This window comes from Heterodontus francisci, chromosome 17 (assembly GCF_036365525.1).
Source record: "Heterodontus francisci isolate sHetFra1 chromosome 17, sHetFra1.hap1, whole genome shotgun sequence".
In the NCBI taxonomy this organism is placed as follows: domain Eukaryota; kingdom Metazoa; phylum Chordata; class Chondrichthyes; order Heterodontiformes; family Heterodontidae; genus Heterodontus; species Heterodontus francisci.
The window spans coordinates 46,863,960-46,876,962 of record NC_090387.1 but is presented as its reverse complement, the minus strand read 5'-3'; the positions used below and the strand labels follow the sequence as shown (position 1 = coordinate 46,876,962).

The 13,003-nt window shown below is 43.1% G+C and overlaps 1 protein-coding gene across 1 annotated transcript in view; it reads right to left on the bottom strand.

Annotated features, from left to right (window-relative positions):
* Positions 1-4,776: 4,776 nt before the first annotated feature.
* Positions 4,777-13,003, bottom strand: part of gpt2 (glutamic pyruvate transaminase (alanine aminotransferase) 2) — a 69,177-nt gene continuing 60,950 nt past the window's right edge. Inside the window, exon 11 of the mRNA XM_068049374.1 lies at positions 4,777-5,858. Coding sequence (XP_067905475.1) covers positions 5,768-5,858 — 91 coding nt within the window. The 3' untranslated portion in view covers positions 4,777-5,767. The remainder of the gene's footprint in view (positions 5,859-13,003) is intronic.

Genomic DNA, 13,003 nt, shown 5'->3' with positions numbered 1-13,003 from the left:
TAAATTGCCCCCAGTGTAGGTAGGGAATATGGAATTACTGTAGGGTTAGTATAAATGGGTGGTTCTTGATCGGCACAGACTTGGTGGGCCAAAGGGCCTGTTTCAGTGCTGTATCTCTAAATAAATAAATTACATGCTGGCTTAGCCAGCGAAGCCCACATCCCATGAATAAAAAAAGGTTCTGTAATGTATTGTTCAAAGAAACTGTCCCGAATATACTCTGACCTTACCCTCCAGGCCACCTTTGCCAATTTGATTTGTCCAATCGGTGAAGATTAAAACAACCCATGATTGTTGGAGTACCTTTCTTGCAAGCTCCCATTATTTCTAGATGTATATTGCGTCCTACTTTGTCGCGACTGTTAAGGTGCCTATTAACAATCTAAGTTATTCCTTTATAAATAAACTTTTCTAATCATTCACCCAATGATGGAACCCAACTAAGTTCCAAATTGACTCAAATTCCAATAGCTACAACTCCATAAATTTCCTGAACACAGAAGTTCCTGGACTTTAATAACTTGACGACATTCAATAAATGGCACGGAGAAAGAAAATCAAGTCTTTCTTCCCCATCCCTATAACAGAAAGAGACAGCTTGTCTCTTTCAACCTTAGCAGACAACCACAGAAACTTACAACATTTATAGTGGGTTAAGTATGGAAACAAATTCTGACTAGCTGGATCTTGGTTTAAACTTATGTCAGAATTGAAATGAACCTCTGCGAAACTAAAACAAGGCAGACCTGCTTCATTTTGTCACAATTATATTACTGTTCTACATTCACTTCATCTACTAATCAAATTTGCTCATTAGTTAAGAGGTGGAAATAGGTCTGGTGTTGCAATGCTGCACCTCTTTTCATCCAAAACTCTGCTGCCCGTCTCTTAACTCATACCTAGTCCTGTTCACCTATCACCCCGTGCTCACTGACCTACACTGGCTCCTGGTCAAGCAACGTCTTGATTTAAAATTCTCATTTTCAAATCCCTCCATGGCTTCACGCCTCTCTATCTCTGCAATCTCCTCCAGCCCCACAACCCTCCGAGTTACTTGCATTCCTCTAATTCTGGCCTCTTAACCATCCCCGATTCTAATTGCTCCACCATTGGTGGCCGTATCTTCAGTTGCCTAGGCCCCAAGTTCTGCAATACGCACCCCCCTCCCCCGCCTCGCTTTCCTCCTTTAAGACACTCCTTAAAACCTAATTCTTTGACCAAGCTATTGGTCATGTAACCTAATCTCATGTGGCTTGGTGTCATTTTGTTTTACTTCTGTGAAGTACATTAGGTTGTTTTATGATGTTACAGGCACTGTGTAAATATGTTGTAGTTGTTGTTTTCAAAGATGCTAGAGAGGTTGTGTGAAACCGGTTATGAGAGTGCTCCTATTTTAAAAAAAATGGCTTTAAGGACTCATTTAAGTTGTGGAAATTGATTTATTTGCAAGTCTGAAGAAATAACGGTTTTTTTTCACTGGGGTCATTGAAAGGACACTTGACTGTCAAAACAATTGCTGGAAGATTCAAGGTGTGCTAAAAACCACCTTTACTGGAGATCACCTGCCTTAAAATAAACAAACAACAGGAACCTTAGACTAAGGGGAGATGTTTACGGAGAAGTCACATGTCAAGGTTTATGGAGGTCAGGAGACTGACTTTCTGTTTGGGGTTTGGATGTTGTTTTGAGTTCAGATGGGGTGCAAACAGTTTTGAAGATAGCTGAAGATCAGTCTGCCAAGTAAAATACACCCAACTCATCTCTTTCCTCCAGTCGCCGAAAATGTCTGCGTGTTCAGTGTGATCACCGAAACCCTTGATGCCACATTCCTCCTGAGACACAGGAAAAAACCTGCCAGATTAATTCTTAACGCCGCCTGAAAAGAACTGCTCCAGAAAAGATGCCAGTAACCCGTCTTCGTGGATTCAGACGCCAGACCAAAAGGGACAACTGACATCTTTCCATACTTTGTTTTCTGTTTAAGAATTAGCAAGTATTTGGCCAAAGTCTTTTTTTTTGTCTTTTTGTAACAGAGCTCTGCAGAGTTTTTTTTATGCGTCTGTGTGTGTGCGAGCTTGTGTGGGGGGGATTTAAAAGAGGAACTTTCATATTTCAATCTGTGTTAATGCGGCACAGTGGCGCAGTGGTTAGCACCGCAGCCTCACAGCTGCAGGGACCCGGGTTCGATTCCGGGTACTGCCTGTGTGGAGTTTGCAAGTTCTCCCTGTGTCTGCGTGGGTTTTCTCCGGGTGCTCCGGTTTCCTCCCACAAGCCAAAAGACTTGCAGGTTGATAGGTAAATTGGCCATTATAAATTGTCACCAGTACAGGTAGGTGGTAGGGAAATATAGGGACAGGTGGGGATGTTTGTTGGGAATATGGGATTAGTGGAGGATTAGTATAAATGGGTTGTTGATGTTCGGCACAGACTCGGTGGGCCGAAGGGCCTGTTTCAGTGCTGTATCTCTAATCTAATCTAATCTAATGCTTTGCTTTGTTACTGTATAAGTCTTGTTTTTATAATCTGATAATTTTGTTTATTAAAGAAACCTGGTTGGTATATTTTATTCTGGGATAAGAGTAAATGATTAACCATATCTTTTAAAAAAAATATATATATATGCATTGTGATCTGTGGAGAAGTGGGACTAGAGAAGAAGTGCATTCCTCCCACCTCAGTCGTAACAAACCACAGGAAAAATCCAGTAGCGAAACCTACTTACAGGAAGCTCCTCTGTTTTTTGTCCTAGGCTTGCCACTAAAGGTTTACCTATACATCAAATTCAGTTGTTGTATTCCTGCTGCAGTCAGCTAGCTCAGCAAGGACTAGGATCATTCTGAGACGCTGCTGTTCCAGTGCCATCTACTACAATACATTTAGCAATTAAATATCTAAGGGAACCACTGAACATACTTTAATTTTTTTTATTGCATCTTTGTAACTGAAAGAATCTTCATTGAAGAAAAGCAGTTGGAAATTGCTGAAAATAGAAACATATTGCTGAAGCTCTTCGTCTTGCACTCTTCAGGACAATACACAAGAATGACCGATGTAAGGGAAAACAACAACTTACACGGCATAAGAGAGTGCTGATTGGTTGGCAAGTGAACTCTGATTGGTAGAGGCATTGCTATGGAGAATGTACCAGTTTACGGTGACTGACAGTTAACTGCCAAGCTTGTTTGAAATTTAAACCAGTCAGCTTGACTCTGATTGGTCAAGGCATTGGTCTAAGGAATGAACCAGCAAATGACTGTCACTTATTTTGTTCAGTTGAAATAGGCACCATGTGTATACATGTTTATATCTACAAAGAACAGGGCCCTGTGTATTAATATATGTAGCTTCCAGTCCACACAAATGTGCCACACTGTGAGCCCTGACAATCTTAAATTGGTTGTCAGCATAATTCATAGCACACAGCAGATTATTTAGCAAATGTTGTCCAATTGCGGAATCACATCACATTGGGATTCTTACTGCTCCAGATTGGCCTTATAGGCAACCTCATAAATCGGGCCTGAGCCATTTGCTCACCATGCAAGCTTGATGCTGAAGTAGGGCGAATCAAAGACATCCTCCGTGACGATGGCTACCCTGATCAGATCATTTCTCACTGTGTATCTCGCAAACTTATGAACTGGCCTAAGGCCATCATTTTCAGCTCTGAAAAGTGCCCAGGCTACCTGAAATTACCCTGGTGGGTCTGATACCAGTGACCAGTTCGCTGTACAATGCGTCCTTGGGGATCCTGGCATCTTCCATGCGGCTCACATGGCCAAGCCATCTCAAACGCCGTTGGCTCAGTAGGGTGTATATGCTGGGGATGTTGGCCGCCTCGAGGACTTCTGTGTTGGAGATATGGTCCTGCCACCTGATACCAAGGATTCTCCGGAGGCAGCGAAGATGGAATGAATTGAGACGTCGCTCTTGGTTGACATACATTGTCCAGGCCTCGCTGCCGTAGAGCAAGGTACTGAGGACACAGGCTTGATACACTTGGACGTTTGTGTTCCGTATCAGTGCGCCATTTTCCCACACTCTCTTGGCCAGTCTGGACATAGCAGTGGAAGCCTTTCCCATGTGCTTGTTGATTTCTGCATCGAGAGACAGGTTACTGGTGATAGTTGAGCCTAGGTAGGTGAACTCTTGAACCACTTCCAGAGCGCAGTCGCCGATATTGATGGATGCAGCATTTCTAATGTCCTGTCCCATGATGTTCGTTTTCCTGAGGCTGATGATTAGGCCAAATTCTTGCGTATTGTCCTGATAAGTACAAGACGAAAAGCTTCGACATGTCTCCATTTTCAGCCACTCTCAAGTTCTGCACTACCAAACGGCTAAAAGCTGTTGTATTCATCTATCAGTCCATGGTTTGTTCTAGCTATAGTCCCAAAGGTCCATCTCTCCCCATTAGAGAGACAGTTGGTGATGTATGGCTTGAGGGTCACCACTCCTCAAGTGTGCGGCAAGGCAAGGAGGCAGACCTCCATGAACTACCACAGCCGGTACAGGGCTTGAACCCGTAAGCAACACTGATGGATATGGTTGGCATTTTGAGAGAAATTATAACATTTGGGTATTTACAGTTTCTCCAGGAGGTATACTACTGTAACAGTGGAAATTCGAGGGTTACAGCTGTTCATGGAATTGTAACACACGATTAGAGAGGATGACTGCACAAACTTAATGGGGTGGGAGGGGAAGTTCTGCACAGCAGAATTCTTTGAAACAGAGGCATAACTACACATTGACTCTCTTGAAGGTCAATTATACTTAAACAGCAAAAAAGGCAATTTATTATAAGAGTTATTTCTTTCTCAAATGTTGACAATATAGATAATCTGAAAACATTTCCCAAGAGACAAAGACATAAGAAAATCACTTTCTCCTAAAGACATGAAGTCTTGCAGATCACAGTCATTTCTTGTCCCCTCTCCACACCCGCCACTGCACCTTGCAAGCCAATATTTTTGTTCTTCTGAATTTATCTACTTGGAAGCCCTTGAATAGCAAAAAATTCAGAATTATACAACTTACAAAGACAGTTGTAACATTTGTCCTCCAAACTTCACAAAGTAAACCGGTAAATATTACATCTATATTGTTCATGGGGGAAAAAACTCATGTTTTGAATTATTGTAAAATCCACTTGCTGGGCAGTGTTACAAGTTAGCGTTTGACAAGTCAATCCAGGCAGCAGCTTTATTAGCTTTCAGCCTGCTGAAAATCCATCTGCATACACAGCAAAAACTCTACCTAGATTGGAGATATGGTCTTGCTACATAAACATTATAAAGTTGTTCACTAGTTAAATTAATGCGTCGTCTTCCCACAATACATGGAGACTGAGGGACAAGAAGGCACAACCCCAAACGTTGCTACTTGAAACCAGAGCATATTTCTGGCAATTTGAGATTAGAGGCATGAACCTAGAAAAATATTTGATATCATACTATCTGTTTCTAGAAATAATGTTAACTTTTACTATAAAAAAACGTCTCGAAGTGCAACAAAACCAATCTTTCCAACAAGTAAAATTTCAATGTAAACAGAAGTATTATCAAAAAGTGCAGCACAAGTTGTGCATAATAGTGGTATTCACAATACCAAACTTGCAAACAGTTGCAGCAATCGCGACCTGCAGGTCAATAGTTTTATCATATCCCTTCAGTGAACATTAACTTGACATTCTGGTAGGACTGGGGGAAGAGGTTAATTGAACATCTACCATGTGGTTTTCTCTGGTGAACAAAATTAATTGTGTTCATGCGTATTTCTGAAGAAACTTAGTGTGGAAGTCCTTCACATTCTGCAACAGCACTTTCAACTTCTCAACAGGAAGAAGAATGGTCATTCTGGAAGAGAAAAACAAAAAGTTACAAATACCAGTACAGAGTTTTGAAAGAATAAATTTGACAAATTTTATCAATTAAGGTCTCCTCTGTAATTTTACTTTATTACCCTTGTAATTCATCCCCCTACTTCTTTAGATCAAACACTTTTAAAAAGAATTTAGCCCAATGTATGGAATTCTGAATCAGAATAAAAATGGCAGAAATTAGAATTATCAATGAGGTTTTCCGCAAAGTCTCAGTTACAGTTCAGGGGGAAATCAAATGTAAAATGTCAAAATAACAATTTCAGAGACAGTAATTAAATAGTCTTTTAAGATTTGTAGGATGACTTTTTAAAAAAAAAGCAGTGCAATGTGCTGGAAACAACCAAAGCATTGCTTTATTGATGAGTGGAATGGGCCTTTGTACAGGCAGCCTTCATATACTAACTTCCCATTTTAGCCATGCTGTTGTGGGCTAGCAGCTTTACTTCATAGAAAGAAAAGCCAACAGTTCAGATTTCCACCGTGGAATATTAAAAAAAAACCTCTGGCCAAATGAAGTAGTAATGACTGAAGCTCACACTTCCAAGGAGGAAAAGGACAGAGAATTAACTCTGCTGCCAAGTGACTTATTGTATTTATTACACGTCTAGTTACAGCCCAGAAACAGGCCTTTCGACCCAATTGGTCTATGCTGGCATTTATGCTCCACACGATGGGGGGTGGGGCTAAAAGAGAGGAGCTCAGGAGTGGGCTGGAAAGAGAGAGGACAGAGCTCGACTCGGAGAAATCTGATGCATAGGGCTTCAGCACCTTACCGAGGATATTTGTTGAGTCCAGTGCATTGGGCACTTCCCTGTTGCACATGGAGTGAGCTAGCAGAAATAATCTTTCACAATTTTAAAGAAGGGGAAAGGAATAAACCTTGCAGCTACAAGCCAGGGAGTCTTGTGTTGGTGTTGGGGAAACTTTTAGAACCAACATTCTGGCAATTAAATAACTGGCAATTGGAAAAGTATGGGCTATGAGTCAAAAGTCAATGTGGATGTGTGAAAGGCAAATTGTGTTTGACTATCTGAACTGAGTTATTTGAAGTAACTGAGAGGATTGACGAGGAAACCTCAGGGATTCGCGGCCTACATCCAGGGAGAAGACTCGGAGGGCGGCGTTCCGGATCGGTAAGTTATCTCAGGTGAAAAAAAAACTTTAAAAAAAACGGAAAAAGTGACGTCACAGGAAAGCTGTGACCTGATTGGCTGGTAGGGAATCTGCAGTGAATTTGAAAATAAAACATTGATAAAAATTGATTAAAACCCTAATTAACTAATTAATTAATAAGTAGAGGAGTAACTAAACCAGAGAGAGGAGATTACTGAATTTAGCATTTAATATTTATAGTAGAAATCTAGCACTAGGGACCATATAGTTAATTGTAACTTAATTTAGTAAGGATTTAATAAGTATTTATAATTATTTATTTTAAATTAATTTATTAATTAGTGCTAGAAATGTCAGTTAGAGGGGTAAAGTGCTTCACCTGTGAGATGTGGGAGGTCCGTGATGCTTCCAGCGTTCCGGACGACTACATCTGCAGGAAGTGCACCCAGATGCAGCTCCTCACAGACCGCATGGATCGGTTGCAGCAGCAATTGGATGCACTTAGGAGCATGCAGGTGGCAGAAAGTGTCATAGACAGGAGTTTTAGAGAAGTGGTTACACCCAAGGTGCAGGCAGATAGATGGGTGACCGCTAGAAGGAGCAGGCAGTCAGTGCAGGAATCTCCTGTGGCTATCCCCCTCTCTAACAAGTATACCGTTTTGGATACTGTTGGGGGGGATGGCCTATCAGGGGAAAACAACAGCAGAGCCAGAGCAGTGGCACCACGGCTGGCTCTGTTGTTCAACAGGGAGGGACAAAGCACAGAAGAGCAATAGTTATAGGGGACTCTATAGTCAGAGGCACAGATAGGTGCTTCTGTGGATGTGAGAGAGACTCCAGGATGGTATGTTGCCTCCATGGTGCCAGGGTCAAGGATGTCTCTGAACGGACACGGGGCATTCTGAAGGGGGAGGGGGAACAGCCAGAGGTTGTGGTACACATCGGTACCGATGACATAGGCAGGAAGAGTGACGAGGTCCTGCAGGGGGAGTTTAGGGAGTTAGGTAGAAAGTTAAAAGACAGGACCTCTAGGGTTATAATCTCTGGATTACTCCCTGTGTCACGTGCCAGTGAGGCTAGAAATTGGAAGATAGTGCAGCTAAACACATGGCTGAACAGCTGGTGTAGGAGGGAGGGTTTCGGATATCTGGATCATTGGGATCTCTTCCGGGACAGATGGGACCTGTACAAGAAGGACGGGTTGCATCTAAACTGGAGGGGCACAAATATCCTGGCTGCGAGGTTTGCTCGTGTCACTCGGGAGGGTTTAAACTAGTGTGGCAGGGGGGTGGGAACCAGAGCAGTAGGACAGCAGGTGAAATAACTGAGGGGGAACTAGTAAATAAGGCCAATAAGACCAAGAGGAAGAGCGTGCAGGGAGATGTTGCTGAGCACAGCGGGACTGGTGGTCTGAAGTGCATTTGTTTCAATGCGAGAAGTATAACAGGTAAGGCAGGTGAACTTAGAGCTTGGAACTATGATGTTGTTGCTATTACAGAGACTTGGTTGAGGGAAGGACAGGACTGGCAGCTAAATGTTCCAGGATTTAGAAGCTTCAGGCGAGATAGAGGGGGATGTAAATGGGGTGGGTGTGTGGCATTACTGGTTAAGGAGAATATCACAGCTGTACTGCAGGAGGACACCTTGGAGGGGTCATGCAGCGAGGCAATATGGGTGGAGCTCAGGAATAGGAAGGGTGCAGTCATGATTTTGGGGGTTTACTACAGGCCTCCCAACAGCCAGCGGGAGGTAGAGGAGCAGATATGTCGACAGATTTTGGAAAGATGTAGAAGTAACAGGGTTGTAGTGGTGGGTGATTGTAACTTCCCCTAAATTGACTGGGAGTGCTAGGGGCTTGGATGGGGCAGAATTTGTAAAGAACATCCAGGAGAGCTTCTTGAAACAATATGTAGATAGTCCAACTAGGGAAGGGGCCGTACTGGACCTGGTATTGGGGAATGAGCCCGGCCAAGTGGTCGAAGTCTCAGTAGGGGAGCATTTCGGGAACAGTGACCATAATTCCATAAGTTTTAAGGTACTTGTGGATAAGGATAAGAGTAGTCCTCGGGTGAAGGTGCTAAATTGGGGGAAGACTAATTATAAAAATATTAGGCACGAACTGAAGAATTTAGATTGGGGGCGTCTGTTTGAGGGTAAATCAACATCTGACACGTGGGAGTCTTTCAAACGTCAGTTTATTAGAATCCAGGACCGGCATGTTCCAATGAGGAAGAAGGATGAGTTTGGCAAGTTTCGGGAACCTTGGATAACGAGGGATATTTTGATCCCAGTCAAAAAGAAAACGGAAGCATTCGTAAGGGCTAGAAGGCTGGGAACGGACAAAGCCTTTGAGGAATATAAAGAAAGTAGGAAGGAACTTAAGCGAGGAGTCAGGAGGGTTAAAAGGGGTCATGAAAAGTCATTGGCAAACAGGATTAAGGAAAATCCCAAGGCTTTTTATACGTATATAAAAAGCAAGAGGGAAGCCAGGGAAAGGGTTGGCCCACTCAAAGACAGAGGAGGGAATCTATGTGTGGAGCCAGTGGAAATGGGTGAGGTACTAAATGAGTACTTTGCATCAGTATTCACCAAAGAGAAGGACTTGGTGGATGATGAGTCTAAGGAAGGGAGTGTAGATAGTCTGGGTCATGTCGTTATCAAAAAGGAGGTGGTGCTGGGCGTCTTGCAAAGCATTAAGGTAGATAAAACCCCAGGGCTTGATGGGATCTACCCCAGAATACTGAGGGAGACAAGGGAAGAAATTGCTGGGGCCTTGACAGAAATCTTTGTATCCTCATTGGGACCTCACCTGTAGCCAGAGGACTGGAGAATAGCCAATGTTGTTCCTTTGTTTAAGGGTAGCAAGGATAATCCAGGAAATTATAGGCCAGTGAGCCTTACGTCAGTGGTAGGGAAATTATTAGAGAGGATTCTTCGGGACAGGATTTACTCCCATTTGGAAACAAATGGACTTATTAGCGAGAGGCAGCATGGTTTTGCGAAGGGGAGGTCATGTCTCACTAACTTGATCGAGTTTTTTGAGGAAGTGATGAAGATGATTGATGAAGGAAGGGAGGTGGATGTTGTCTATATGAACTTCAGTAAAGCCTTTGACAAGGTCCCTCATGGCAGACTGGTACAAAAGGTGAAGTCACACGGGATCAGAGGTGAGCTGGCAAGATGGATACAGAACTGGCTCGGTCATAGAAGACAGAGGGAGCAGAGGAAGGGTGCTTTCCTGAATGGAGGGCTGTGACTAGTGGTGTTCCGCAGGGATCAGTGCTGGGACCTTTGCTGTTTGTAGTATATATAAATGATTTGGAGGAAAACGTAGCTGGTCTGATTAGTAAGTTTGCGGACGACACAAAGGTTGGTGGAGTTGCGGATAGTGATGAGGATTGTCAGAGGATACAACAGGATATAGATTGGTTGGAGACTTGGGCGGAGAAATGGCAGATGGCATTTAACCTAGACAAATGTGAGGTAATGCATTTTGGAAGATCTAATACAGGTGGGAAGTATACAGTAAATGGCAGAACTCTTCGGAGTATTGACAGGCAGAGAGATCTGGGCGTACAGGTCCAAAGGTCACAAAGTGGCAACACACATGGATAAGGTAGTCAAGAAGGCATACGGCATGCTTGCCTTCATCGGTCGGGGAATAAAGTATAAAAATTGGCAAGTCATGCTGCAGCTGTACAGAACCTTAGTTAGGCCACACTTAGAATATTGCGTGCAATTCTGGTTGCCACACTACCAGAAGGACGTGGAGGCTTTGGAGAGGGTACAGAAGAGGTTTACCAGGATGTTGTCTGGTCTGGAGGGCAGTAGCTATGAGGAGAAGTTGGATAAACTCAGATTCTTTTCACTGCAACGACGGAGGTGGAGGGGCGACATGACAGAGGTTTACAAAGTTATGAGTGGCATGGACAGAGTGGATAGTCAGAAACTTTTTCCCAGGGTGGAAGAGTCAGTTACTACAGGACTTAGATTTAAGGTGCGAGGGGCAAAGTTTAGAGGGGATGTGGGAGGCAAGTTCTTTACACAGAGGGTGGTGAGTGCCTGGAACTTGCTGCCGGGGAAGGTGGTGGAAGCAGGTACGATTGCGACGTTTATGAGGCATCTTGACAAATACATGAATAGGATGGGAATAGAGGGATACGGTCCCCAGAAGTGCAGAAGGTTTTAGTTCAGACAGGCATCAAGATCAGCGCAGGCTTGGAGGGCCGAATGGCCTGTTCCTGTGCTGTTCTTTGTTCTTTGAAAATGCAGTCTATGTGTTTCAGAAGGTGCTTGATAAAATATCACCATACTGATTAGCAAAATTTAAGCCCATGGGATTAAAGGGCTGCATGGATACAAAATTGGCTAAGGGACAGAATGCAGAGAGTACTGCTGAAGGGTTGTTTCTCAGACTGGAGAGGAGTGTGTAGTGGTGCCCCCAGGGGTCAGTGTTGGGTTTGCAGTTCTTTCTGTCATATTAATGACCTGGACTTGAATATAAAAGATGTAATTTCAAACCTCTTCAATGACAACACTCAAACGTAGTGAACAGTGAGAAGGATAGACAAACTGGTGAAATTGGCAGATTCATAACAGACAAAATTTAACGCAAAAAAGACTGAGAAATGATTAGTTTTGGAAGGAAGAATGAGGAGAAGCAATATAAACTAAATGGTACAATTTTAAAGGGGGTGCAGGAGCAGAGATCTGGAGGTGTACGTTCACAAGCCTTTGAAAGTGACAGGACACGTAAAGAAAGCAGTTAAAAAGACTTACAAGATGCTTGGCTTTATAAATAGAGGCATAGAGTACAAAAGCAAGGAAGTTATACTAAACCTTTATAACACACTGGTTACAGCCAAGCTGGAGTACTGTGACCATTTAGGAACACCACACTTTGGGAAGGATGTCAAAGTCTTAGACAAAGTGAAGAAATTTATTAGAATGGTCCCAGGAATTAAAGACTTCAGTTATAGGGACAGACTGGAGAAACTGGAGTTATTCTTAGAGCACAGAAGGTTAAGGAAAGAATCGATAGAGGTGTGCAAAATCTTGAAATGTTTTGCTAGAGTAAATAAGGAGAAACAATTTCCCATGGCAGAAGGATCGGAAAACACAGATTTAAGGTAATTGACAAAAGAACCAGAGGTGACATGAGGGAAAGAAAGGTTACACAGCTATTTATGATTTGGATTGCACTGCCTGAAAAGGTGGTGGAAGCAAACTGGGCAGCACAGTGGTGCAGTGGTTAGCACCGCAGCCTCACAGCTCCAGCGACCCGGGTTCAATTCTGGGTACTGCCTGTGCGGAGTTTGCAAGTTCTCCCTGTGAATGCGTGTATTTTCGCCGGGTGCTCCGGTTTCCTCCCACAGCCAAAGACTTGCAGGTTGATAGGTAAATTGACCATTATAAATTGCCCCTAGTATAGGTAGGTGGTAGGGGAATTGTGGGGATGTGGTAGGAATATGGGATTAATGTAGGATTAGTATAAATGGGTGGTTGATGGTCGGCACAGACTCGATGGGCCGAAGGGCCTGTTTCAATGCTGTATCTCTAAATAAAAATAAAAATAATAAAACTACTTCGGAAATGGAATTGGATAAATAACTGAAGGGAAAACATTTTCTGGGCTACAGGGAAAGAGCATGAGCATGGGTCTAATTGTAAAGCTCTTGCAAAGAGATGGCACAGGCACAATGGGCTGAAAAGCCTCCTTTCATGCCGCATCATTCTATGATTCTATGTGGTGTAACCAGCAACTTGTATAACAAGAGGACACGCTCCATCACCTTGTGTAGCACTACCACTATGCTAAATGGGATAGATTCAGAATAGATCTAACAACTCAAATTTGGGCATTCATGAAGAGCTGTGGGCCATCAGCAACTGCAGAACTGTATTCCATCACAGTCTGTAACTTCATGGCCCAGCATATCCTTCACTTCAAAACCATCAAAAAATCAGGCGGCCAATGCTACGTTAATAAGTATAGAAGAGCATGCC